This window comes from Phaenicophaeus curvirostris, chromosome 13 (assembly GCF_032191515.1).
Source record: "Phaenicophaeus curvirostris isolate KB17595 chromosome 13, BPBGC_Pcur_1.0, whole genome shotgun sequence".
NCBI classification, from domain to species: domain Eukaryota; kingdom Metazoa; phylum Chordata; class Aves; order Cuculiformes; family Cuculidae; genus Phaenicophaeus; species Phaenicophaeus curvirostris.
In genome coordinates, this window is record NC_091404.1 from 9,257,907 (window position 1) to 9,285,884 (window position 27,978).

The following is a 27,978-nucleotide window of genomic DNA, read 5'->3' on the forward strand; positions in this document are numbered from 1 at the left end:
CAGCTAGAGATACACCTGTAGAAGATAAGAGCTATATGTTCATACTCTATATTTAACACGTATTTTATAAATTTTAATATATTGCATCTATACATCTGTGTGCATATACATAGTAAATTTATAATTATAGGCCTAGTCTGTCAGTAAATACCATCTAATAAATATTTATCATATTGAGTTTTGCACCTGTTTGAAATTAACTGAGATTCAAAGCAGCTTTCTGATACTGGCTAAGACCTAGTACCTCTTCAGAGTTTGCCAAACTGAAATATTAAAGCAGATTTTATTGTGATAAAAATTATTATTTTCTACAGTGCTGTAAAGAGCATACATAAAAATTCTCTTAACTCAAAGAATTTTAGTTACAGAAATATATCTGAAAGGCCAAATGGGTTTATCTTAAATTCCACAGCCCAATTTAAAGGACAAAAATTTGATTTATGTTTAAATGCCACCTAGTTTGCTTACAGGAGGACAGCATTTGCTATCGCCTTTATGTGCATTCAACAGCAGTAAACAAGCTTGTACAGACTGCAGTCTAAGGTTCATCCTTCATCAAGAAAAGGGAACGTGCAATGTGGGCAGTTGTCATTAGAAAAGACAAGTTAAAACAAGCAAAGTCAGAATGGGTGGTTGTTGTGGGGGAAAAACGGAAATGTGGCTTGGCCAAGACAAAAGTTTCAAGCAGTAAAAACCACCAGCCAATCAAAACTATTTTGCTGTAACCACTTCCAAAAACGCATCCTCTGCGTAGTGTTCAGTAAAACGTTGTTTGGATGCATACTTAAAACTAGCTACACTAGATACTCACTCATATCACATAATACTCACCGGGATTCTATTTCGGGACCTAAACGCAGCAACTTTCTTGAGATCATCATCTGTTGCATTATATGGCACTACTAAGAGCGATGGATACGTGTCACACAGTCCATAATGCTCATTAATAAAAGTCACTCGCCACCGTTCATTAGGCAGACCCTAAAAGGTAACACAAAGTTTTTCAATGTATTTTTGGCTGTATAAATAATAATTGTGCTCTTGAATTTTACATGAAATTATGGCCACATGGTGGCAACAATCTACCAATTTAACCTAACTACAGTACTATTTCAAAACAAGGAAAGAAAAAAAAATCACAAGACCATACAAAACAGTTCATTGCTGATGGATACACAGCCTTATACAACTGCATAGCTATCTCATATGCTCTTACAAACACACTTCTATTCTTACAAATTTCAAAACAATGACTAAAAGTAGTAGATGTATTTAACTGTGGGGTTGAGGAAATAAAATTGCCCTCTCTCCTCCCTCGAAGGTCTGCCTTTCCCTCTTGCCTGCTGAAAAAAGATTATGGTCCCCTGGAGACAGGGGGAGGAAGTCTCATCTCAACCCTTCCTTTCTGTTGACTGGTACTATCTTCAAGTTACAAGATTTGGGGTAGATTTCTTACTGAGAAGCAACGCTTTTTAGCTGCCTGCTGCTCAGTAAGGCATTTCACAAACAGCAGCCAGGAAACTGATAAGCTCTCCACAAGCACATGCGCACAGTGAGGTTTGTGTGACTGTCTATATTTACCTTTTTTTGGGGTCTTTGGCCTCTAAACCTTGCCCCAAAAAACTATGGTGGGAAAAAAAAGTCCAAGGAAGTCCTTATTGTTTGCTCTTTAATTTTTTTGTTTAAAAAAAAGCCATATTTAAAGTATAAACTGCCTAAAAAGTATTTTAAAATTAAACATATCAGTCCTCTTTCTTTGACATTTTTCCAAAATCACTGAAAGAGCAAGGTAGAATACTGATAGACATATAAATAACTTCTGCAAAGTAACACCATTTCTAAAATAAGCTGCTGCGTTTTTCTTTTTTTTTTTTTTTTTTTCCCTTTTCACTTCAGGAAGAAGTAGACCAAATCAAATCTATATTTAGGACACTGCAGTTATATATTTGGCAGATTCTCCCTGCCCCCTGCTCACTTAACCGTGGCACACTGTAGGAAGCATCAATAACTTCCCCCAAAGAGCAAAGACTATATTTTCGTGATATTCTAATTTTTAAAGGTTCCAGTGTTTTATTTTCTTTCTTTACTTCTTTTTTCCAAGTTGTATTTCTACCTTCTCCCATTCTCAGCTCCCTCCACAAAATTGCTGATAAGAGAAATGTGCAATCAATAACTCCTCCGGGTAAGCTGTCAGATATGAAAGCACCAGGCAAGTGCAACTTGAACAACTCACTTGTCTTCTGTATTCAGACATCGGATTGTACACCATCCATCCATTTTCAGAAAACTTTTCTTCATTTGCAAATGCAAAAAAAAGCTGCAGAATGTAAAAGAAGCTGATTACACCAAACTGACTGAAGTGGTAAATACAAGGGCTTATCACCAGCTCTACCCTAATGCCTGCCACAAACCAGGACTGACTTTTCCATGCCGACTCTCCTGCCTCCATTCAAATCTGATAGTTATAAGACTGTAAAGGAAAATGTAAGAAGTAATAAACAATGCTAATCTATTAATGAAATAATGAAAATGAGGAAACAGTTACAACGAAGTGACAGAATAACAAAAATTGCGAAGCTGAAACTGCTGGATTTTTTACTGTCAGGAGGCTAACATGTTTAAAAGTACTTTATTTGGTTTACTTCATGTATTTCATATCCACATCAAGTAAATTACTGCCTTCTCACCAAAATTTCTCCAACAGGCAGAATAGCAATTAATACATGAAATATTAGATGTTAAATAGGAAGTGTAAAAGATTTTAAATGCTATTGCCATTAGGAAGCAGCCTTCTTTCTGAACTCTCTTCAATTGATCCTTAACAGAAATCAGATTTGCTGTAAAACTCCACGAAAGTTAAAAAGTTGTGATTAAAAAGGAAACAAAATATGTTGTTAGCAGGTTACACTACCTATTTTTCTCTTGCTTTGTTGCTGACTTTGAAGACTCATTTATACAACACAGCAAGCTCACCCAGGTTTCTGATGATTTCCTCATACCTTTTAGCTTGTTTTTCCTTCTCCTTTCAACCAGTTCCAAATGGGCAGTAATACCTAACTAACTCCTTTTTTCCCTGGTTTGTTTTTACAGTTTATGATGAAAACAAAAGTAATGTTTATTTTATGAATCCCTTCATCGGAAAAATTTATTTTGGTGGCTCACAAATTCTTCAGATGCCAAATGGAGCATGAAACTGAGTTGTTTCAAAAAATAAAACAAAACACAGAAGAGAATGTGTTGTTCAGCTAACTGAGCAACAGCAGCCAGAGCAGAAAGCATTCAAGAGCCCATCACAGTTCATTTGTAACAAAATAAGCTGATAGTCTCCCAGCTATTCAAAGACATTAATGGCAGAAATTAAATGTAAACTGAACATCCCAAGTCTACATCGTTTTCTCAGGCATAGAGCTAAACTAAGCAGAAATGCAGAAAACCTGGCAAGCAAGAAAATAATCCTGGTTCTAAGGTTCCATGACCACATACACAGAAGTAAGGCAAGGCTTCATAAGCAAACCATTCTCCAGACAGAGGTTTCTTTAGGTCTTATGATGGCAGTCTCAGCTCAAGGCAATTCTCTTCAGTCTAATATGTTACAATGGTTTAAATAGTAAACAACCCTAATCAAAACACAAAACTGAATTCTTCCAGCAGGAGTTTTTTCCTTGTACATTTCAGATCAATAAGTATTTTAAAAGGACATCACTGCTCACACAAGATACTTTACCCCACTAGCTTCAGAAACTAGAATTTTAAATTATATCAGTATTTTATAGCACGTACATTCATTGGCAAGTCTGCACAAGTAAACAATGCATTCCCAAGCTGTACTTTTTCAATGTCTTCAGTATTTTTAAAGCAGTAGGCCTTCAATATAGATAAACATTATGGATTCTTCCAAGTAAACTGCTATCAAATGGGATGGACAGAGAGATGAAGAATGGAAAAAGAAAGAAAAAAACAAAACCCATTCCATTAGAAGTAGAAGCAAGTATCAGAAGTTAAGCAGAAATACTGAAAAAGGTTGGTTGCTGTCTTAGCTGCAAATTAGGAATATTGCAAAACAGGAACGTCACTGTCTAGAGCAGTAGATGCAACTTCTTCACAGAACTATTAATAAACAGCTCCACAGAAGAACCATCCCCTCCTCCCCAGAGGAATTTGCTGTATCCCAAAGAGCAACTATGCTAAGAATTCACCAAAGAACCAGAGACAAAGGAGAATCTTATAACAATAGAAAAGAGAAACACTGTAATCCTCACAGATCACTTAAAAGATGTCTCAAACGCAGGAATACGTTATTTAAATTGCTACTTACTACAAATTTCCTGGTGAGACCTTAAAAATTACCAAGCTTAAGCCCTGGTAAGTAAAACACAGGAGTTTATTAGAGTGCACTGTGACAGCTGTTGCACAGATCGTACTGATAAAAATAAAGAAGGTGCTGCTCCAAACTAGAAATAAACAAATGGCAGCTGTGCTGCTCATGTCACCCACAAAATAATCCACAAGAAATCAGATGGAGAAGTGTATTTTGTTTTCACCTTTTCACCCCTGCCATCCCAATGGCCTTTCATGCAAGACTTGATATTTCTTGAGATGTTCTGTGAAGATGGCCTGAACTTCAGTCCAGGCTAAAAGCCTGAAAAGTCTGAAATACAGCAACAGCACCACCTTATGGCAGGGCCATCTCTCTCAAAAAAATATACAAAGCAATCTATAAAGCAGTTTCAAAGAGTAAAGATCCTTCCTCTTCCACTCTGGCAATCATCGCGCAGTTTCATTCAACAATACACAATTGCCCTTTCTCAACCCAATAAAGCATAGATTTACCTTAAGTTATATGCTTACTGATTTTATGCCACATCTTGGGTTCAAAGCAGGACAGTTTGCTATCACTTCCAGTGTACCAATCACATCTATTCTAAATGTGAGGGAGATTAATGCTACATGCCTGATGGAAGCCCATCAGTAGCTATTAGTCTATCAACTAATTAAAAATCAGTTTCAAATTCCTTTTAGGTGCCATGGGAAACAGGAAGAAGAAATCAAGGAAAGCATCAAATAGGTAAGAAAGAATAAAAAAAGTACAGTAAATCACCACTCAGAAATCTTATGGGGTGCGTGATTTGTAACTTATCGATATCTGTATTTGGTAAAGTAAGACTTATAATATATCAGCTAAGATGTTTGCAAAAGCAAATTAAAGCCTCTTGGCATAAAACGCAAGTAGGGATTCCACTGCAGACCCATAGTCTAAAAGCAGAAGACCACTGTTTCACTTTACTTTAAAAAAGGCCTTCAAATCTTCTAACATTTCTGGTAAGCTACTTTTTATGCTTCACTGTGCAAATAATTCTATTTATTTCCTTGCAGGTGCTAACCCACAATTTCAAAACACAGAGTCTCTTTTTCAGTCCTCCTGCAGACTAAGTGCTTGCCTTCAACATTCAGTTTAACATTACAATTTTGTACACAAAAATAATACATGATAAACTGGTTGCTCACAACACAATGTAGCTCTGCAAGATAAAGGAGGCAGCAGCTGCAATCTGACAACACAGTTTGGCAAGCAGTCTATTCACAAATATTTCTATATTTACTCTATTTATGAAATCAGAGTACATAAATACATGGTCTACTTGTACACGAGCATATAACTTCTATGTAATTTGTTAAATATTTGACCAGTCATTACGCATTACAGAAGAAGAAAGCAGCAGAACTAGAACAAGTTGTTACACACACACAAGTAAATTGTTTTTTTCTATTTATAACTTAAAGGTTTATGTTTTTCATATATTATAAATCACTAAGATATTACTCAGTGAAAAGGCTGTCAGTTTCTCAGTGTATTTAAAAGTAAAGGTATCTGCATTAAGACAACTCACTAGTATAAATGATGTAACTTACCAAGTTATGTGACTGGGGAAAAGCATATTTTGTGAGGACTTCAAATATATCTCTTCTACTGTGCCCTTCTTGTTTCAATGCAAACCGTAAATTTCTCATATCCTAAAACAAAAACATTATCTTTTCAGAGAACCAAACCAGTAAGATACTTTCATCTGATGTACAAATGCTATATCACACACTAAACAAGACTTAGAATCTGATTGCAACACACCTCAAACCGTTGTAAATGTTCAGTTTTATTTGTTATTCTGAGAAATAGAAGAGAACATTAGAATTCTACAAATAAAGCAGAACCAGCCCTGTGTGAAGCAAATGCTCCTTAGGCATAAAGCCATCAGAAATAACTGTATCTGATTCACTCACAAGCCTCATGGGCTAATGTATGTTTGCAGGATGGAAGTTACTCTGTTTCCAAAATTAATATTTGCCAGTAATCTGTCTAGACTACACTCTCCTTAGTTATCTTATCACTAACGCAAAAACTAAGTGATCTGCACATTAACTAATAAGAATCAAACATGTATACATAATCCATTAATGAGTTTGATAAAGGATCCTGAATTATCCACTAGGAATTCCCCTATGTTTTTTTTTTCATGGCAACATAGTTTTTATGAGACTAAGAAAACAGAGACGGCTGTTACATAAGGTTTTCATTGCCTTTACAGCTTACAAAACCCCTGTTTGAGGTGTTCTTTAAAGATTTTTAGGATTTAAAAAAAATACTGTTAGAATAAATAAAATAATGTAGCAATGCAGAAATAATGCCCTAAAACAAGATGGCTGTGCAAAACCTCTTGTCAATTAGTGATTCAGAAAGGAAGACCAATCGCTCTCCTCCTATGCAGAGAGGACAGTTAAATAGCCCTTTATACAAAAGCTACTCCTCTATCGAGTTCCAAAAAGTTCTATTTAAATTCAGCTAAGGAAGATGTGTTTTTTCATTCCTATAAATAGGTAAGCAGTGAATAAAGGAACCTCTAGATTTTGTTTCCTATTGAATTGTCGGAAAGTCTTACTTTACAGGTTATATCTAATCCATAAGAGTTCTCTCCTCTGCTTGAAGCTCCTCCCATTTTTTCTATCCTTGAAATTACACCCAATGGAACATTCAATACCACAACTGGATCCTGCAAGGAAAATTTGAAGAAGGAAATAAATAATATGAAAAGAAGACTCAAGCAAAAATGTTCTTACACATTCTAGAATAGAAAGCAGATGTGAAATACATACAGGAAATAAAAGTGTGTTTCCACATTTGAGCCTCACCTTCTAACATGTTACGGAGTCTGTAGTCGTTCTACATCACCCAATTTAACATGCAACAAAAAAACTTTGTGCCTGACAACACGCAGGGAAGAAAACGGTAGCAACATCCCAAAAGATGCCTTCTGCTACATATTTCCAACTGACCCTGCTTGCTAAGACTGCTTTATTGATATGATACACAGAATAAAGTAGAACAAAATGAAAAGAGATTACAAGCAGAGTTATCTGCAACCGGAAAGACCTCAGCTCAACAGACCTAAAACCTTATTTAAAAAAAAGCCAAACACTTTATGAAACAAATAGCAAACATACTTAATTCTTTTTCACACTGCTGCTTAGCAAACACACTACTGCTCCCCCCACTCACGTGAGGTTCTAGTCATCAACGTATTTTTCTTTTCCAACAACAAGGACAATCAAAATCTTGGTTTACTGATAGCCATTTTAAGAGCTATCGCATATCATTAGTTGCTGCCCTTGATCTATCACAGAATAAAAGGAACAACTATCAAAAAAGCTACAACAAAAGATAAAGGTATCAGTTTTAGTGTAAGCGGTTAAATCATAATTCTACCAGGCAAAAATCTCACTTCTACAATACATTTATCTTTAAATAACTTCCAATTCTTATACAGATTTCTCAGTGGCACAAAGGCAATTACTATTTAATCATTACACAATTACAACACTGTTATTACAAACATTACAGACCATTTCAAGTAAAAAGCCTCCTACGCAATTCCACAACTACATGTGCACCAGAACTAAAACAAATGAACTGGCTGCAAAACAAATCAAAGGCAATAGGGTCGAAGGGAAAGGGGTTTAAAGCCAACTCATCCCACAGAAGTAATTGTGGCATATTACTCACATTTTCCACACTTCTTAGGTACAGCCTGTAGTTCGTGATGTACACTCTTCCTTTAACAGGGCCATTAAATGGGCACATATAAATAACATCCTTGTCTGTAAGAAATGCAGCATTTCTTAAAGATTGCAAAAAGAAAAAAATCAGAGCTAAGGACAGCATCAGCTAAATAGCAGTAAAATAAAGACAGACACACTCAGAAGAGACACTGAGAGATGAATGAATTAATAGAGTAATAAATTTGAATATTATTCACATGACTTAAGAAAATGTTTAAGTTTCATGTTTTAAACTTGTCCAGATTAAACCAGTGCTCTGGAGAGGGCAGGACATAGAACAGTGCATAGTAGTGATGTGCATGCCATGGTTGCATCAAGGAAGCATAAGATTCCGCTTAGAATAGTCACATTTTGGGCTAAAGTTACAAACTACTGTACAATATTTCAACACAAAAGGTGGCATGTAGAAGTCTCTTTACATCCAAAAGGTTGAAGGGGCTCTCGTCCCTAGACATGTGCTACTTAGTCTGTACACAGAATTATGACACATCTTAACTCACAATTTTTTTGTATTAGAGGATCTATTGTGTGGAAATAAAGATCTTAAAGTTTTAAAAATTTACTTGTGATAAGTGTTAAAAAGTCCCTACTGCAATTACTTAAAAAATTAATGACATTTTAGCATTATTTACCCCTGTCCCCAGCCCAAATTATGAAAAAATCCAGTAAGATAGACGCATACATCAGCCTCTTAAATGTCCCGTGCAACAGGCAGCTATACAACTTCATACCTGTAACTCTAGTCTCTCCTGGCAGACGAGGTATATCTTCATGTTGTTCCCAGTTAGTTCCATCTTTTAGAGTCTAAAGAGAAAGTAATACAACAGGGCATTGTATTTTATTCACAACTCCTTCAAGACCTAGATTAAAATATCTTAAAGGTAATTTCTGCACGGGAAAGAACAGATTTTTCCACAGACTGAACCAAAACTGGGACACACGCTGCTATCCTAAACTACAACTATTACACATTCAAAGGTTGAACAGACCTGAAACATAACCATGTTTTAGTCTTTCTCCTAAAACGACAGTTAACTATATTTGCATTAAACTGGAAGTAAATTTCTACATTGTAAGTTCTCTGAAAATTTTGTGCATTTAATTTTCCAAGTATGCTGGGCTTGGAAGAACAAATCAACTGAAATCACTTAAGCAACATACTCACAATTATTACGCACAATCCACTCGTTTATGACTTTCCCGTGTTCAGTAGTTTTTAAAAATGATGAAGAGAAAATAATCTTTGGTTTTGAAGAAATGTTTAAAAAGATAAATAAAACCTTAGTTTGTTTTCTTGCACACAGGTTACATTTTCTTCAGCCATGCAGCATCAAAAAGCAGAGGGGAATGCCATTTAGATTGCTTTGATGTATTTCCCGTTATAGATGAACATTTTAAACTGAGCCAGCCAAATATAACTAGGTATAATTTATCAACTGCAGTACAGAATCTAAGACATCAAAGTGCTACAAGTTTTCAAGAATGCCACAGAATATTTCAACGTAGAAAGCAAGGATAAGAGCCAGTGTATTAGGATTGATTTTAAAGGGGCTCTCCTAACTTCTGATACAGACAATATTTCACCCATCTACTCTGGAAGATATTTAAATTAACTCAGTTAATTGCATTAGAACTTTAGCAGTCTGTAGGTATATTCAATAAAAAACTCACTCAAATGCTCATTTGTTTCCTACCCAAATAGAGAAGAAAATTTCTGGCACCTCTGATGTGGAAAACATGAAAAAAATGAGACTCACCCGTTTACCTGAGGAACTCTCCAAGGAGTTTGAATTATATTTAGGTGTTGATGATGAGGCCATACCGGGTATCTGATGAGAAAGCACAAATTGGAGACTTAAAATTCCTCCTGGACTACTTACAGGAGGGACTTTTGCCTTTGGAGGCCCAGAGGTAAATATCAAGGGCTTCCAAGGATGTTTTGCAAGTTATTATTAAATACAAAAATTACACAATGCCTTGGAATTGAAGGTCACTATTTAAAAGCATTCAAACCTAACAAGAAATTCCTTACTAGCTCTGGGATTGGTTCTTATTGGAAGGAATATTCTGACTCAAGCTGTATTTTGGAATTCATCTGTTTGAACACTATTATTAGTTCAGTCAACACACATCAGAGCAATGAAATGCAACCTAATTGAAGCATTTGTATTAAGAGTTTTCATTCAAGAAAACAGGAACAAACTATAAAATTATCACAGAGCTCTTAAAATCACAAGCATGGCAAGACACCCAAACACTTCAAGTTTAAAAAAGAAAAGGTGGGGGAGGAGAGAAGGAAAAAGCAGGAGTTCCCCAGTACTGCTACTTTTAAAAGCAATCCCATTTCCTGAACTAAAACTTCAGTTAGCACGCCAGAAGGGGGAGTGTCCAGCCTTCTAGTCTGAACAGCTTAATCTGTTTAAAGGAATAGGATCTTATTTTCTTCTACATTATACAGATTAAAGACAGAATTCACCATTTTAATTATCGCCTGACATTGCACAAGGCATCGCTAGTGAACAAATACTGGGAAAACAGTCATACTCGAAGGTACTCCAAACAGTCATTTGGGACCAAATTCTACTTCCCTTTCACTAGTCAAGCACCCTCATCAAGCTGATCTGACATCCTACAGAAACAGGAGAGGTTTTGTTTGTTTGTTTGGGGCTGTGTGGTTACAGATCACACAATCCTTGTTTCTATTCCATAGATTAAACACTGTAGCCTTAATTAAGAACTTTATCTCCTCTCTCAACACTGGAAAAGGTTTGCACAGACCTCTAGCTGCACCATGACAAATCAGCCCACGCTCTTGTGTAACAGTGGGCTTATAGTGACACTGCAACAGTCCCACACAAGTGATAGTGACAGATTAAACTGCAAGATCCAAAATGGTTTAAAGTTACTATAATACAGGAATGCGTTTGTGCGTCAAGAAGGTGGAAAACCACAACCTGACGTTTTACAGATTTGCAACCTCCTTACAGTGCACATCTTCCATATCTCATAGAATCATAGAACAGTTTGAAAAGTTGGAAGACCTTTACTGGCCATCCAGTCCGACCCCTCTGCAACAAACAGGGGCATCTCCAATTCGATCAGATCACATTCCTCCAGGGAAAAAAACCCAAACAACAAAAAACCCTCATCAAGTTGAAAAATGCAGAAAAATGCTTTTAAATGCTGCAGAGACTGTGTGACCCTGTATTACTTCCTTTCTGGGTCTCTGGCATTCTCAGCTTTCTCCAAACATTGAACTAATTTTAATGTAATGCCAATAATTTAAGTGAAAGGCCAGAAGCAACATTAAATCATTGTTCTTTCAAACTACCCTCCACAGGAAAACTATTGCAACAGTGGAGACTAATGTTGTGACAATGAACTTCAGAAGATTAAGAGAAGATATTTTCGGTTTTTGCTTCCTTGCAATATCTTACACACTGTAAAATGGAAAGTCGATTCAACTTTTTCTATATTGCTATGTGAACAGCCAATATTTGTTCAGATGACTTTCCTTAATTTATAGAAGCTTATGTTTTCTAATAACAAGATATTTGTTAAGTTTAAAGGTAAATCTACTCAGAAGCTTGTTTTAAAATGTTTCCCATATGAAGTCATTTCTGTTCATATTTTAAGTGAGAAACACCAGGTGAGAAGGAGAGACAACGGCGTAGCAGCCCCAGTTTTTCTATGTCAGTGCAGAAAGTGGTTTTAACTAGCGCTCACATAAATTTAAACTAAGGCTGCACCAATCATGAGAGACAAGCGAACGTAAACAAGCCCTAGAAAAGTGATTTTTAAAAAGATGTTGCAACCCTCAATAGATTTGCACTGCTAAATGGAAATTTTGCCTGTGGCAGGTACACAGGTGCACCCACAGTGGCTGTTGATACTACAACTACAGCTACTCCACCAGCAAAGCCACAGAAAGACAAGCTTCAGCAGAGGTCACACGAGCCCATCCAGGATCCCAGACACTCACCTCAATGACAACCCACTGCTCAAGCTCTCAAAAACAAAAGCTCATTTGGACATTCCTTACGCCTTTCAATACTACCTCTAACCACAGTGTACTGTGCTCGCGTGGAGTACAGCATGAAACACTTAAAAAGCCTTCTGTTTCCTCCTTTCCTTTCTGTACTATTCCTTCCCCTACTGCACATTCACTAAGCTTTGGCTGAACTGCTGCACTACATGAGGCGAGCTGCAATTCAGAAATAATCATCTGACTCCAGAAAGCTGACTAAAACTTTTACAAACCACAGTGTAAATTAAACAGAATAAGCAGGGATTCTTTCAGATCCTCAGAAAAGCTTCTCTCTGTAGAACCTGACAAAGCAGTGGAACAGAGCTTGCCTCACCTCTATGCCACCAGCCCACAGGGCCACTTCCAACAAACAAGGTGTCTGTGCAGCTCTGGCAGCAGATTTTTTTACTTGTGTGTTTCTGTGTACGTACGCTTACCTTGGGCAAAACTCCCACAGCTCTCTATGAGACCAATTTCTTTAAACATACTCTACAGTGAAGATGAATTCCCTGACTTCAATTTCTATAGAATATTTCATTGCAGAATTACAACCAACTACTCTGTTTCATTTCCAACACTTTAATCATGCAAATTAAGACTTATTGAGAGCTAATTAAGTTGAATAAATACGTATTGAAGGCAAGGTGTTATCTGATTTTTTTTTTTAAATCCATCAAACATTCTCACTGAATTAATGCAAGTGATTCCACCAGTATGTGAGTGGAAGGATTCTTTAAAAGCTACCTAAATTTTGCTTTGAAATCTAATCACACTTTAAAAACCCAAGTACTAATAAGCACATTTATAACCACCCATATTTCCCTGGTTTCTGTAAGTAAACTATGGCGAAGTAATTAAACTTTATATTATAATACACTCATAAAATTTAGAACCGTATTCACTTTTGGATGCCAGTACAAGACAGGCATTGACAAACTGCTGCTAGTGTGGCAGAGGGTGATCAAGAGGACCAAGACCTGGAGCACCTGCCCTATAATGCAACAGACAAGATTAAGCTCTCATTTAAAAGTATCCATTAAATGAGGACACACCCATAAAGAAGTGGACTCCTCTATACCAAAAGAGCAAACAAGTTTTTAAAAACATTTAAAATGAACACGAAATATTTCCTTTTATAATATTATTCCTTTCTCTGTCAAATTGTAGAAGCAGCTTCTGGCAACCTCCCAAGGTAACACTGCCATGAACAATTAAAAACCAAACTCCATCATAGTCTTTATACAGCTACAATTTTCTCATTATCACAGAGCAGCAGTAGTTCTTCCACACAGGGAAAAGGCTTGCGAGTAGTTTTCCACTGCAAACACATTTTATTCCCCACTATCATCCACAAGCACTTCTGTACTTGCGCAAACATTGAAAACCATACAAACCTCATGCTTGTCTGCAGTTGAACAGAAGTACAATTACTCTGGATATTTAAAACAAATCAGACAACTTTGTTTATGATGTTCTGCAGTTACAAACAGTTCCAACATTCTTCCCTGAATCTAGAACAGCAAGGAGTCATAGTGATTTTACTGGATTTAACTTGAACTAATAAACAAAGCTTTGTTAAAGTTACGAGAACCTAATATAGTAACACTACCAAGAAATGCAGGCTCCACTGATCTTAAAATAACAATTAAACTATTTGGGATTTGTATTTTCATTAAAGAAGATATTCATACTTATGCTTCCTAGGATTCATGGGAATGGAGGCACAACAACATTTTAAAGGGTAAGCCCTGAACGCCAAATTTTGTGAACTCAATTGAAGCATCCTATCTGCTCTTTAGGAATAAACGCTGACAGATACAAGCATATAACCACACAGAAAACCTAACTGGACTTTAAAACATGTAAATAAGCTTTTGAAGATTAAGAAACCTGAAATGACCAGCTACTCTTCCCTTAAGGTTCTTCATAGCAAACAGGTTAGGGGATGTGTGCAGTGCAGCTTGGAAAGACCACGAAGACTCTTATAAGCCATGTTTAGATTGACAACAGCCTGGTGAAACTAGTTTCCACTGTCTATGATCCAAATGAGCTTTAGCTCATTTGACATTTTGCTGGTCCTTTTAAGGTTTCATCTTCATATTAGGATCACACCAATCTTCATAAAGATCGGCTTCTGCCCAAATACAACACAATCTGCAACTGCCAAAAGATTACTACAACAAATAACTGAGATCAAGTAGACTGCATGTTGGAGTCAACGTGGATTGCTACATCATAGAATCTCCTGCTTCTTCTTTACCATCACAGTTACATGGTGTAAAATCCTTCCAAGTGTAACCTCCTAGTAATGGAGTCTGCAGCTCTTACCCTTCAAGTTGCTCCTCATGATTTTACCAATCTGAGACTGGATATGCCACTAGTGGGTCCTCTCCTCTAATGTCCATATCATATTTCCTACTTGCATGTACTTACTAAATCTACGTTTTCCAGGGAAACCATATAAGCTTTCAAGGCTTCAAAAGTCTTCTCAGTTCATGCCATAACTAGAACACTAGCAGCACAAACTTCAATGGGGTTCTGCACACGTAGAATGCATACTAGTACTTTCACTTCTGCACTAACATTTCCCAGTCAGTAAATCAAATTCATCAGTAATGCATTATAAAAAATTCATGTATCCTACAAAAAAAGTATCTCTTATATGAAAATTGCAACCAGGAGCCACCCATTTGCCACACACCAACCCCCCATCAGGCTTCCTGTCTCTAAGAAAAACAGACTCCAGAATCCCTCAGGTTGTCAGTTTTGCATGACTGTGAACAGCCAGCTGTACAACTCAACATGAGTTATTTACAAAGAATCATAAATGCTTCCTCTCACTGAAAAAGCACTCTTGTTCCCTGATGTGCCCTGTATTTGAGAGGGCAAGTCATTGTCCCCAAAGGACTCTATATGAACAAGCACAGAGAACTTCACAACAGTCAAGTGAGTGCTAATTCAGCAAACAAATTAGAAGTGTGCCACTTGCCTGACCACTCCTATTTTACAGGCTTACTATACCAGGTAAGTTCTGAAGGTATCAGAAGGAAGACCCGTGAACTAACAAAATATAATGCCCTGGCAATGAAGTTTTACAAATCATATCAAGTAGCAACAGCCTGGCAGAAAGTTTGGCAAATATTTTCTCAGCATCACCAGATCCTATGTACTTCTGTGAATATGTTTCTTTAAAAAAGGAATTACAAGCTTTCTCACAGAGAAAGGATACAGTAGGATGCGTGACATTGTGGACATTAAGTAACTTATCTGCTGATGGACTCTGATCTGTTAGTTAGATATTTCTCTTGCTTCATATCACAGTAACAAGGAAGAGCAGCACCCACCTCAGAGGTAATAAATATAACTATTTGCTAAGACTTGTTTTCTAGCTATTGTCAGAGTTCTATTCCTTGTAACATGCTAACAATTATTTCTGCCCACTTACACTTGCGTATTGCTTCTCCTGTCTTTGTTCTATGTGTAATATCTTTCTTGCTGTGATCATATTTTTTCCTGACTTTTCTTAATATTTACTCTGGTAACTGAATTCTAAAGCGGAAGCTCAAATCATGTGACTGGATGAAAGACAGTAATAGCTTTCCCTTCTTGCATGTATCCCTGTACAGCACGTAGCTGTTAAATTTAGCTAGATTAGGTGGCATGACAGAAGTGAGTGGGGTTTTTTTAGGAATCATTTTTCACATTACTTCTAGAATCAGCTTTACATCTGTAGGAAACCTATGCCTGAAGGCTGATCTGTGGCTTTCTAAACCCACCCAGCCTATTTTCTCTACTCTGCATCCCCTGCAGGGAATACATACCTCCCACATTGTCAAAAGCTGATGCGGTTGACAGGAAAGCCTATGGGATAACAAATACAGCTTCAAAGTTTTCTATTAAGAAAGCCTTCAGTTGCTCTCTGCTCATTCTTCTTGAAAGATATCCCCCTTAGGCCACTGTAGTTCTATTGCTAAAGATTTAACTGATGATTCCACAAGAGAAATGAAAATTGTATCTGTTATATAATGATATACTGTATAAAAAAATGACACTGTAATAGTTAAAATGACATCCCCTATTCAGGCCTTCCTCCAGCTTTCCTTTTAGAACATGTACAACTGATGCGTCAGACCCATCCTCTTTCATCTGCATCATTTTCTTTCACTACATGAATTGCTTCTCTGAATAGATATAACACCATGGAGAAAGTATCATTCTGAGTTTGTATCTGTTTAAAAATAACTAAATTGAGGACTACGATGAAGTCATCCACAAACTATTCTTTGCTTTGATCCCTAAGAAAGGGGAGACTGCAACTTCCCTGCCAAAGTCTTTCATGGAACAGCACCATACTTTGGTGTGTGTTCTCCTTAAAGTAACAGGCAGGTGCTTTGCTGGACACAAAGTCTGATACTTCTGTATGCCACATCCACCTATGCATGTTAGGCATTAATGGGTCTAGTCACACCACACCAAGTCTCTGGCACACAGTCTTTCCATTCACTGTGTGCAACAAGCCAGCAAAGAGGTTGTGCACCAACTACTTAGATTTTCATAGAATAACCAGGTTGGAAGAGACCCACCGGATCATCGAGTCCAACCACTTCTATGAACCTCCCCGCCACACATCTTACATAAAAGTGTAACCCAGTCTACTTGAAAACACTTACTTTTGTTTTATCTTGCTCAGAAGCCTCCACGTTTAATAAGTCATTTCAGTTGTAGAAAACATATAGATGCCCACTTCAGTGTGAGATGAGAGGATAACAGTGCATTCATTCCTTCAGCTTTCAAATGACATCTGAGTTGTGTGCTGTAGCTGGCCCCAACAGAAATGGAACAGGTAGGAAGACATTGTTAGTACTGCCAGAATATTTCAATTGACAGTATTTTTAAAAAACTTCATAACGGAAGCAAAGCCCCAAAATAGTTACTACTGAAAACATTCTGGAGAAAGGAAACAAGCTACTATTTCTTTTTTTGTTGCATGAGAAGGTTTGGCATCAAGTAGTTGGAATTGAGAAGAACTGTCTCTCCTAAAAGTTTAAGATATCATTTTGAAATGTTTCCAAGTTGTAAATCTTATGCAGACTTTCAAACCCACTTATGTTGCCCATACACGTTTGGGCCTCTTTCTGCAAACAGATAAACACCCCCTCTCTCATCCCTTCCTAAAGAAGGCTGCCATTTATTAGGTATTTTTCCCCCAATATATTTAGGAATGGCTTTCATATGAAAGCTGTCTTGTAACTTTCTGAAGTCAGAAGAAAAAGACCACAAAACAAAACTTGTTTTTACCTGGTTCAAGTTCTTAGGAAAATTAGTGCATTGTCTCCTTTAAAAGAACATACACAATATTAAGTATTTAAAGTTAATTTCTCCTTAAATCAGTCTTGCATTCTAAATTAAATATTACTAGTTAACACTGTGTCTCTACTTATCAGGAATACTAGAGTTTGCTCAATCTGAATGATGCTACAGGCCTATCTCTTCAATAATCGTGTCTTCAACAAACAGTGCAAGAGGTGAAATTTCAGCATTTTATTGAAAACACCTCTAGATCTGATCTCTTGGGACATTTGTCAGACAATAAAACTACAAACAGCTCCAAACGTTCGGTATGTTGACTCACACTTACCAGGTTTGTTAATAGTTGTGTAGCCTAACTTTTTCTAGCCACTTAAACCACAAATTAACATTAAAAAGAAAACTATAGCAGTAAAGAAGTTTTGATTTTGCACAGTGCTCATCCTTTACCATGAGATATCTTCCCTTCAAATGTGATTAATTATAAACAAATACATGATTAATAGCCAGCAATGAGCACAATACCGCCCCAAACAAGGTATTATGCAGCAGAGCCAGGGTACTTTCTAAACAAAGGTAGTTTTGATTAGTACCTATTGTGACAAGACAACCTACAGGCCAACTGCAAAGCACTTAATATCTACGCAATTCTAAACCTGAATTTACCTATGCTGCTTTCTACAGTACCAAGAAAAGTGGGCTTTCTGTAAAAATAAAAAAGGTAACACTGTTCTTATCCTCTTATTACACGTACTTCTGAAATAAAATCGTAAAACCAAACCAACCAACAAAAACCCACCAATTGCACTCAGTGGGAATTCTGCTTTCTGACTGCCAGAGCATAAAGACCAGCAAGCAGAAAGAGCCTGTCTTGTTCAAGAGTCATTTCTTGCTTTAAATCAACTAAAGTTGTTTGCTCCAAAAGGGAGTTTCAGCTTTTCAGCTGCGAACACTGGAAAGAGTCACATGGCTCGGAACAACACTAAGGCGGTCATGAATGAAGACTACGGTGCTTTAAAAGTCTGGAAGCGAATCCAGAGCATTCGGGATGTGCTCATGGCACACGAGAGAATTTCTTTTTACGGGGAAGGTAAAACCCGGGGCTCAAAGGTCCCTTCCCGAGCCGTGACGCCGGGCGCCGCGCTCGGGGCAGCTCGGGGCCCTCAGAGGCCGCCCCCGGGGAGGCGAACGGGCCCGCGGGCCGCGCCCCGAGGGCAAGGGGCCGGGCCGGAGGGCAGGCCCGCGCCGGCAGCAGCCCCCGCCGGGGCACGGCACGGGGAGCGGGGTCCGGGTTCCGCGGCGCGGGGAAGGGTCGGGGACGCGCGGGCAGGGGCGGAGCCCGCCGGGGTGGCCCTGCGGACACTCACCGCGACGCGGCGACCACCGCGGTCCCGAGCGCGGCGCCCGGCGCTCCCCGCCTCGCCCGGTCACGTGACCGCCCGGCGCCCGCCTCGCCCGGTCACGTGACCGCCCTAAGCGCGCCAGGCCCTTGCGGGGGGCCGGGATGCGCGCCCCGGGGCCTGCCGGGAGTTGTAGTCCGCGATGGCTGCCGGGAGCCGTAGTGCCGCGGTGCCTGCCGGGAGTTGTAGTCCTGGGCGAGGGAGGGAGAGAAGCGGGGGCTGGGAGCTGAGGGGACCCCGGCGTGTGCTGACCGGAGCCCTCCTGAATAAAGCACCGGGCAAGGGGGAGGGGAAGGGAACGGAGAAAACACGGGACAGCAGAGCTGATCCATCGATGGCCATTAACGGCCAGAGGCATCCCGGCAGCCCAAGCCTGCTGGATGCTCCTTGTCTGCAAAGGGAAACGGAGAAGTGAAATAACTGGTGATGCAGATGCCAAAAGGATTAACTCATTTAAGGCTAAAAAGAAATAAACCCTTCATAAAGTGGCCTGTTGCCACCTTACAAAGGGACGGGTGGACGAGGTGCTGAGGGACGTGGTTTAGTGTTTGATAGGAATGGTTGGACTCGATGATCCAGTGGGTCTCTTCCAACCTGGTGATTCTGTGATTCTGTGATCTGGAGATGTGGATTCAGCATCTTGGCCGTGTGGTGCCCTGTGCTTTCAGGAAAGGGGGATTTGTGATATTAGAGAATGTTTTTGATGTTATACAATGTTGTTTTGAGTTGCAGAACAACTGTATCCAGTTCCTTTGGTGGTGTGGCTGGCCCTAATTTCTTCCTGTCAGCAGAGGGGCAGGTGCATTTCCCTGCTCTCGGGACTGGGCACCACAGGAGAGCTGCTCCAAGTTAAAAATAAAGAAAATAATATAAAACAAAAGCAACCTTGGGTTCCTTCATGATCCCATCTGCTGAGTGGCTTCATATTTGGTTCAAGCCAGATCTCACAGTCCCACAGTGTTTGCCTCACAGCAGCACGGTGCTGTCACTGTCTCCTTTAGGGCCAACAGCCATCCCTCTTCTTTTCCATATCCTTATGAAAAAGTCCTGCTCCAGTTTAATTTTGCCAGACATTTGTTTTCTCTGAACAAAGAGTTACACCCTCTGAAGAGCTTTCTCTGAGCTAAAGGCACTTTGAGATGAACGATGCACTTACGCCAGACAAGGTGTGCTTTCAGAAGGAGCCACGAGTTAACAATTTTAAAATCAATTTTGTTCATTGCTCTTAGATGTCTCCTTTACCATCAACAATTTGCATCTGAAATCCCCAAAACTTCAGAAAATCAAACACAAAGAACCACAAAGGAATCGGGCTGGTGCCTCCCATGATGGAAAAAATTGTTTCTGGAGTAATTTTTTTTCTATTTACAATAAGTGTGGAACTGTGTGTTTTACATTAATAAGCAGCACAATCAAGCAGTGAGCAAAAGGAGATACCCTCATGCAGGCAATCTTGTCTGTTGTCTTATGGTACGTGGCCTTTGCTTCTGTCATCATCCTTTCAGTAAAGACTAGGTAGAAAATTCACCGATGCAATTTCAAAGTCTTGCTTTGATTGATTCCAGGCTAGTATTTCCAACTGTAAATCATAAATCAATATATCAGTTTATATATATGCATTTTTATATATAGGTATACATTTATTAGTTTGCATATCTGTGTGTGTATACACACAGAGGATCCTTCTTACATGATCATTCATTCAACGTTTCATTCAAATCACATTTTATAGCTTTTCTCTGACATCATGAAAACTAGACAGATTTGCAGTTTTGCCTTACTCATTTCTGACACTTCATGGCTCAGATCACTAAAATCAGTGCTCTCCACAAATGTTCTCATGAGTTTCTTTCCATCATTTTTGTTGTAGATCTTTTCCAACTTGTCTCATGCCCCTTGCATTTCTCTACAAAGGTTCAAATAGCCACTTGCTCGTATGACCTTTAATGATTGCAACTATTATTCCACCCTCATCCGTCAAGTGAAATGCTCTCTATGCTTGTTTGGTGGCTCTGTCCTCTCTATTTTTTAACTCTTACATTTCTAACACACCAACTGGCAAATTTTTGAGAGGCTTTTACTTATATGTCTTCCAGCTTCTGGTAGGTAGTAACCAGGCCCTTCCCCTTGGGTGGCTCCTCTAGTCAGTCTATGTTTTATTCCCAGGTAAAGTGTATTATAACCACAGTTCACACAACAATTTCCACTCAGATTTTTCACAGGTCTCCTCTTCACTGCAGATTTGCATGCTTTCCTAACTAAACTCTTGGCTATTACCTTCTTACAGCTTTTCAGTGGGACTTCACCTTCTGCTGCAAGTAGTGACAAGCACCCTGTGAGTCCCACACCTGCATGGTCAAATGCTCAAAGATGATGTGAACTGGAAGAAATGCGCTTTGAGTCACCTGACTGATGATCTACCTGATGGCTATTTGGATCTGCAAGAGCGTATGTTATAGAATCATAGAACCACCAGGTTGGAAGAGACCCACCAGATCATCGAGTTCAACCATTCCTATCAAACACTAAACCATTCCCCTTAGCACCTCGTCCACCCGTGCCTTAAACACCTCCAGGGAAGGTGACTCAACCACCTCCCTGGGCAGCCTCTGCCAGTGCCCAATCACCCTTTCCGTGAAAAATTTTTTCCTAATGTCCAGCCTAAATTAAAGTTCTGTGTATGAGTGGGGTTCTGGGATGTTTGGGCTGCTTCTGTATTTCTGAGCCTGGCCTTCGTTTTTTTTGTATTGCAGCATATGGTGCCTCGGTTGTAATCAGCCCAGACACCACACAAATACTCCAGCCTCCAATCCCTGGGCCATCTGGATAAAAATGGGTTAATTGACAACCCTAATGTCATTTTAAGATCAGTGTAGTTAAAATAGTGTCAAATCTTCTCCCACACGTACTCTCTGCTTCATCTATTTTTCTCTTATCTGCCTGTGTGTAATCATCTTTGACTCAGACCTTTCCTTAGTCCTTTATGTTCAGACTGTATCTAAATCTGTCCCTATAGCCAAAACTCCTGTCTTCTCAAATCTCAATTACTGCCACATGCTTTCCTCTGGCCTTGGAAAATATAACCTGCTCTTGCTTATAGTTATTGAAAATGCTGCTACAAAGACCATTTTTTCTTAGCCTGTCATTTTCACTGTGTTATTCCTCTTTTTTCATCCCTGTGCTGGCTCAGCCTACTCTATCATGTTGATCCTTACCTATGTGTTTTTACTTTGAAAGGCCTTGGTAGCCTGCCTTCACCTTACTTGCCATTTCCATTCATTGCTGAGATCTAACTGCAGCTCCAGTCAGCTCACAACACAACACCAGTTTTCACAGTCAACTTGTAATGCGTTTAAACAGCTTCTTTTTGTGCATTTTTTGGCTGCCTTTTATTTCCAAGGATTCTATAAACAGCAAAAAGATGCTGATAATTTTTCTTCAAAATTCTCCTTTAAGCTTTTCCTTGCAACAGTGTTTAGAATATAGTGTCACATTTCTTTGTGCTGCCTCACCTGCCTGAATTTCCTCACTTCTCTCATTTGATACTTTATAAAGCTCTTAGGGCAGGATCATCCTTTGTGTTGATCCCGATCCATAACATCATGGTGTAGCACTATGGTAATGCAACTAATAGCCATACATAGGGAACTGAGATATCAAGGAGAATTTAAATATTATAAGATTTCTGACAACAAAGTGCAATTTGGGAGCATAACCATATCTGATAATAATATTAACTTGTTTTCCTACCATTCTGGAGAGTAGGGGGGTGTCAAAACTAAGCAGAGGTGGGGATTCTGCATCTTTAAATCAAGTGCCTAGGTCAAGTTAAAGATTATCTATTTCCATCTACGTCACAATAACTTTTACTCAGTTATAGTTGCTGTTGTGGCAGATAAAATGGAAAAGACAATGTAGTATTAAATGTATCATTCATATACAGATATGTCATAGGCATATTTGACTAACATAGGCATGTTCACACGTGTACTTTGTTTTTCCTTTTATGAGTTAGATGTTAGAAAATCAGTGATTCTTTTGCTTTTCTAGCACTGTCACTTACATCCTTTCCTGTTACTGTCCTTTGTTTGCTAACTGGATGTTTATTTTTGTCTGTGTTAAATAAAGCCTGCCAGACTTAATTATTTTAAGCTGTACTTTAAGACCTCTTTAACCTATTTCTATCTAGCATTTCCCTCAATTAGCCTAATCATTTCTTTATCAAGTAACATGTTACCAAATAAAACACCTATAGCACCCAAAAATAAATATCTATCCCTTGCTGCTTGACTCACAATGCCAATAAGGTGAGTTATATAAGAGCCTTGTTGTATTTCTGGATCCTGCGACTCCCAAGGGCTGGAAATAGCAATTGTATTTTGGGAACCGTTTTCAGAAATACTGACTGAAGGTACATGCTGGTTATTGTGAAATCAGGCAGATTTCAGGTACCTAGGTTGTGCATGCACAGTACAAAACCTGGCACATGGCAACTGAAGCATACATATACCTATATGTCTATACACACACATTAATCTGCAGTCTGACACAAAAACCCAAGACTAACCCTATAGCCTAGGAAGCAAGAGTGGGAGGGAAGAGGCAAAGAGGTGGTTAGAGAACGTGTCCTAACCTGTCACCGTGAGACGAGGCTCAACTCATTCGCTTCACTCAGTACAAGTGGACACATACTCAAATATAGACGTTTTCTTACCTTTGGTTGGAAAATGTCAATGTGCCAGAGTGAACAGCGAGTTATCGTCAAGTGTCTTGTGAAACTGAAGGAATCCACAACAGAAACTTTTCAATTATTGACTGAGGCTGCTGGTGAAGAGACCACAAAGGTCAAGTTGGTGCTCAAAGGAACCAATTTATTGTTGGTAGTAGATGTGAAAGCAAAAATGGTGGAGATCCTCAACAGCCTTTCAGAAAACAATCTGCAGAATTGCTTTGAACGTTGGCAGCGCTGCATGCAGCTGTGTGTCAACTCAGAAGAATTATTTTGAAAGAGTGATCATAGTTGGTTTTCTTAGTTTGCTAAATAAAAGGGTTACCGGCATGGTCTTGCTTTTGTTGTGTTGGACTTCATGTGTATATATATATACACATATATGCACACACACACACCTGCTGTGACTGGTAGACAGATAACCTATTAGATTGTGATTCTTTATCTTCAAAGACAAAGAAAATTAATACCAAGTACTTGCTGATTCTATATTTAGGTAGGAAAAAAAACCCCATTATTTTTTTTCCATGCAAATATTAGAAGCAGTTAATACATTTTATTTGAGAAAAAGCTGCATTTGCAGGAAGGCAAACTAATACTCACATGTATCATACTTAATTTGCATAGTAAGTAAAATATTTTAAGAGAACGGGAATGAATTTGGGATGAAAAGAACCAAACAAATGGAAGTTAGCAATATCCACTGAATTACCAGAACCATTAGTGGAATTAGTTTTAGTACAGTCAGAAAAAAGCCTCATATTAAGAGAAATAAAAGAAAAGCCTCTTAAGTTAAATAGCACACAAAGGAATAAGCTTCTAGTACACTTAAATGGGAATTGCAATAGAAAGTTACCTGTTAAATGTGTAACTATAGCTCGTAAATCAGAAGGACCTTTTAGACTAATACCTGTTAAGTGCTTAGCTTTTGCTTTGTGCTCTTAAGTTCTCGGAAGGGCTGAAGTTTCATTCAAATCCCTAAAGAACTCTAGTAGCACAGGACAGCTGAGACTACAGCAGCGTAGTGGTTAAAGTTAAAATACCTTGTAAAAGCATAGCATGTTGGCATCAAAAAGTTTTATCAGCATAAAAAACGGTGTAGAAATGATCTTTCAATACCCTCCTTCTGTTGTCAAGGTCCACACATGCACAACTTAATCTACAGTAATATCTGAATCACTTAAAATTCAGCATGTAAGAGTTATTGTAAGCATTATTTTAAATATGCCAGTAAGCACAACAGAGCTAGGCTGTCAGAACAGAGTTAATAAATGCTCTCTTCAGAAATACTCTGTTTTGTGCTACAAAAGAGCAGATAGGCCAGGAAGGGAGATATTTTCACCAGCATTTACTACCCACGGTGGAATATTTGTGCATCTTGGAAACACAGCACAGGTCCTCTCAGCTGTCATCCCCCAAAGAAGAGGAGTTAGCTTTAAAAAGAGAAGCTCCAGGATGCAGATTGTGGTTGCTGTACGGTGGAGAGTCCTGAGGTCAGCCAAAAGAGCCTGCAGGAAGAGCAGTGCTGTGAAAGCCTTTTCTCTTTCCACTTCAGAAGCGTGCATCTTTTTAGATTAGGACATATTTTTGCTTGATTTCCATGATAGTATTTGCTATCATGTTGTCAACAGAAGTGACCGCTTCTGCAGGATAGGCAATCAATGAGCTGGCAAGCTGTTCCAGGCACCTCTAACCACCACAGCTTTACTGATTTTTCTCTAAAGCCTGGTTGATCCATTAATTTAGAAGAAATCCTGCACTATCAGGTGCTGGTGATGAACTTCAGATTGGATTCAAGCCTGTGTCAGCAGAGGCTGCCAGTGCACAGCTAGGAGAATTGAGAATATAGTTTCTTTTGGGTTCTCCAAAGCTCATGCTTTATGGATTTTTGTTTAATTCAGATTTCCTTTGACTATATATATAGTTATATAGGATATAATCTTGTTATTCTAAGGTGTTATTCTTTATAATAATAATAACAAAAACCCCACCACCATAGTTGGTTTGCCTGCGTATGTTATGGTGGGAAGAAGAGAAACTGGGTTTCAGATGCTATTTTCTTTCAGATTGTTAGAGAAAATTGCCATTTATTGCCAGAATTAAAAACAAGTGGCATTCATGGTGTTAACGGGAATCTCCATTGCAGTGAGCAATGAAGACTTTTCTCTTAACTCCCGTGGGACCAAGGATCATTCCTGTAGGACTGAAAGAGCCACACTGCTGTGGCTCAGTTAGCCTGGCTTATCTTTGCACTCTGGTGAGCAGAAGAAAATAATTTTATTATGAAGCAGAATTTCTTTAGTTGATCTAATGAGTGAAACAAAACCTCTCTCGGCTCTGCAAAATCACTGAGACAAGTGGGGTTTTTGGAAGCCCTGAGTATTACATCAGATGCTGATACAGGTTTCTTCAGACAATTAGCAAAGCTCCAAGCAGCCACCTGAAAGAAATAATGGCTTTTATTGGAGCTAATGCTGTCCTTTCTTCCATGAAGCTTCTTGTGAATAATTCTTGCTGGAAGAATTGTACATGATTTCTTTTCATTTATATTTTAATGCAATTTATTATACAACAGCGACCTCCATTCAGGGTTCAGAAGATCAGAGTACTTACAGTAATCTTCACAGCACTTTGTATCTCCAGCTACAGCTTACATTCACAGCATGAAAAGAATAAGAAGTTAATGTACCAAATCAGAACGTCTCTGTGTGGCAGTGTTAATCTTGGTGTTGAGTTATTATTTATTAGTATTATAATGGTAGTGTCTTGAGACTGGAGCCTCATTGTGTTGGGCATTGCATAAAATACACAAAGAATATATTTGCTCTCTAGAATAGATCACAGTTTAAGTTTGAGGATGATTTGAGGATGTGGACAAGAGGTACTACAGCTATCATTACAGCCACAGCCAGAGGCAAAACTCTTTTCATGCTTATTGTGGATCTTGACACCAGGAATAAAATTACCTACTGACAGACAATTAAAATGAAAACATTATTCTGGGATCAGACCTCAAGGTACAAGAAGATGAAAAGAGCCTCCCTGTCTGATTTCATGCCAGGCCAAGCACGGTTGCAGATGGTGTCTTGCTACACTCTTGGGTACATTAACCATCCATAAGAAGCTCAAGATGTGTCAGGCATTTGGGTTTCTAAGCCCGTCGATCATGGAGATGTCTGCATGATGAAACAGTGGGTAAAATGGTAAAGCAGTTACATATTCCCTTGAGTCAGAATGTGCTGGAAAAGCATGCACCTGTGATGGTAGATCTACACATGGCTTAGCATGTTAGCCTTTGGCATAACAGCTGGAAATATGAACATGTTTTCTGGATTGCACGCTGATAGCCATTCCAGGATGCAATCACCTTTTTTTTTTTTTTTTGATACCTGTAGGAAATAATGTTTGGCTCCTCTCTGTTGGGTGCTGTATTCATATCACAACCCACTTCTCTGAGTGGCTGCAAGAAACTACAAATGCTTACACAAATTGTGAGACACTAACAAAACATTTATTTTCCAGGTAGGTTCAGAGCATGGCCTGAAATTCATTGGTGTGAAAACTCTTTTCTCTTTTCAGCAAGGGATTGGGCTCTCAGTCATTCAAGCAGCAAAACTCAGCCTGTTGCAGCCAAGCATTTACAAGTATTTAGTTTAAATTTTTCTTTGCATACTCAGTCATCTGCTGCAGGCAGCAGCAACTGCTGCTTTTGGCCTGAAAAGGCCAGCTGTAGGCTAATCTGCTTTGTGTGACCTGTGCTATGTGGGGAGTGGGTGCTGCAAGAGGCTGCTGCAGTACCAGGAGGCTCTTTGATCTGGTTGACGCAGTAAGGCAAAGACATGGGACTAATAATAATACTTGGCACCTTTACAGTCCTAGCTGCTCAAAGCACTTTATCAGTGTTAACCAATTACCCCTCGAACTATCTCTGTGGAAGAGGGACTATCTCAGTTTTATGGGTAGGGAAACTGAGGCGCAAAGCGTGGCCAGATCTAGCAGCCTCTGATTTTCAGTGACTAACACACCACTGGGCTGGAATGCCTCCCCAGAGGAGGGAGGGGAAACTGTAGGCAGGAAAGGAGTATCCCACAGCAAATCAGCTGTACAAACCCACCCAACCTCACTCCCAGCTCTCAACTAACAGAGAGACACCATTACATTTCTGCATCTTCTGGCCTGAGGTGAACATGCCACATTGTTTGGGGAAAGGCCATCCCTTCACAGAGTGGTCACTTGAGGCCGTAAGTGAATTCACAACCCATAAAATCTGTCTCCAGACAATTTGTGCAGGCAATGTTACATTCACACCAATCCCACTTTGGCAATGCAGCCACCCCCAGCCTGGCATTCATCTGGTACCCTGCCACTCGGAGCAGCAGCAGTCCCCCAGCCCACTCCAGAGGAGT

General features: G+C 39.0%; 1 protein-coding gene across 4 annotated transcripts in view; it reads right to left on the minus strand.

The window, feature by feature from the left end:
* The window catches only part of MTM1 (myotubularin 1), a 32,019-nt gene extending 13,117 nt beyond the window's left edge, over positions 1–18,902 (minus strand). For 2 of the 4 annotated variants that reach the window (XM_069867365.1, XM_069867363.1), the window contains exons 1-9: positions 18,811–18,885; positions 16,807–16,955; positions 9,867–9,938; positions 8,841–8,913; positions 8,054–8,148; positions 6,933–7,043; positions 5,911–6,012; positions 2,234–2,317; positions 832–981 (exon numbers count right to left, since the gene is read on the minus strand). In XM_069867365.1, coding sequence (XP_069723466.1) covers positions 832–981; positions 2,234–2,317; positions 5,911–6,012; positions 6,933–7,043; positions 8,054–8,148; positions 8,841–8,913; positions 9,867–9,929 — 678 coding nt within the window. In that variant the 5' untranslated portion in view covers positions 9,930–9,938; positions 16,807–16,955; positions 18,811–18,885. Of the gene's footprint in view, positions 1–831; positions 982–2,233; positions 2,318–5,910; positions 6,013–6,932; positions 7,044–8,053; positions 8,169–8,840; positions 8,914–9,866; positions 9,939–16,806; positions 16,956–18,810 lie in introns of those variants that run through there. The other 2 variants (XM_069867364.1, XM_069867366.1) reach the window with 2 other exon arrangements.
* Positions 18,903–27,978: the final 9,076 nt, after the last annotated feature.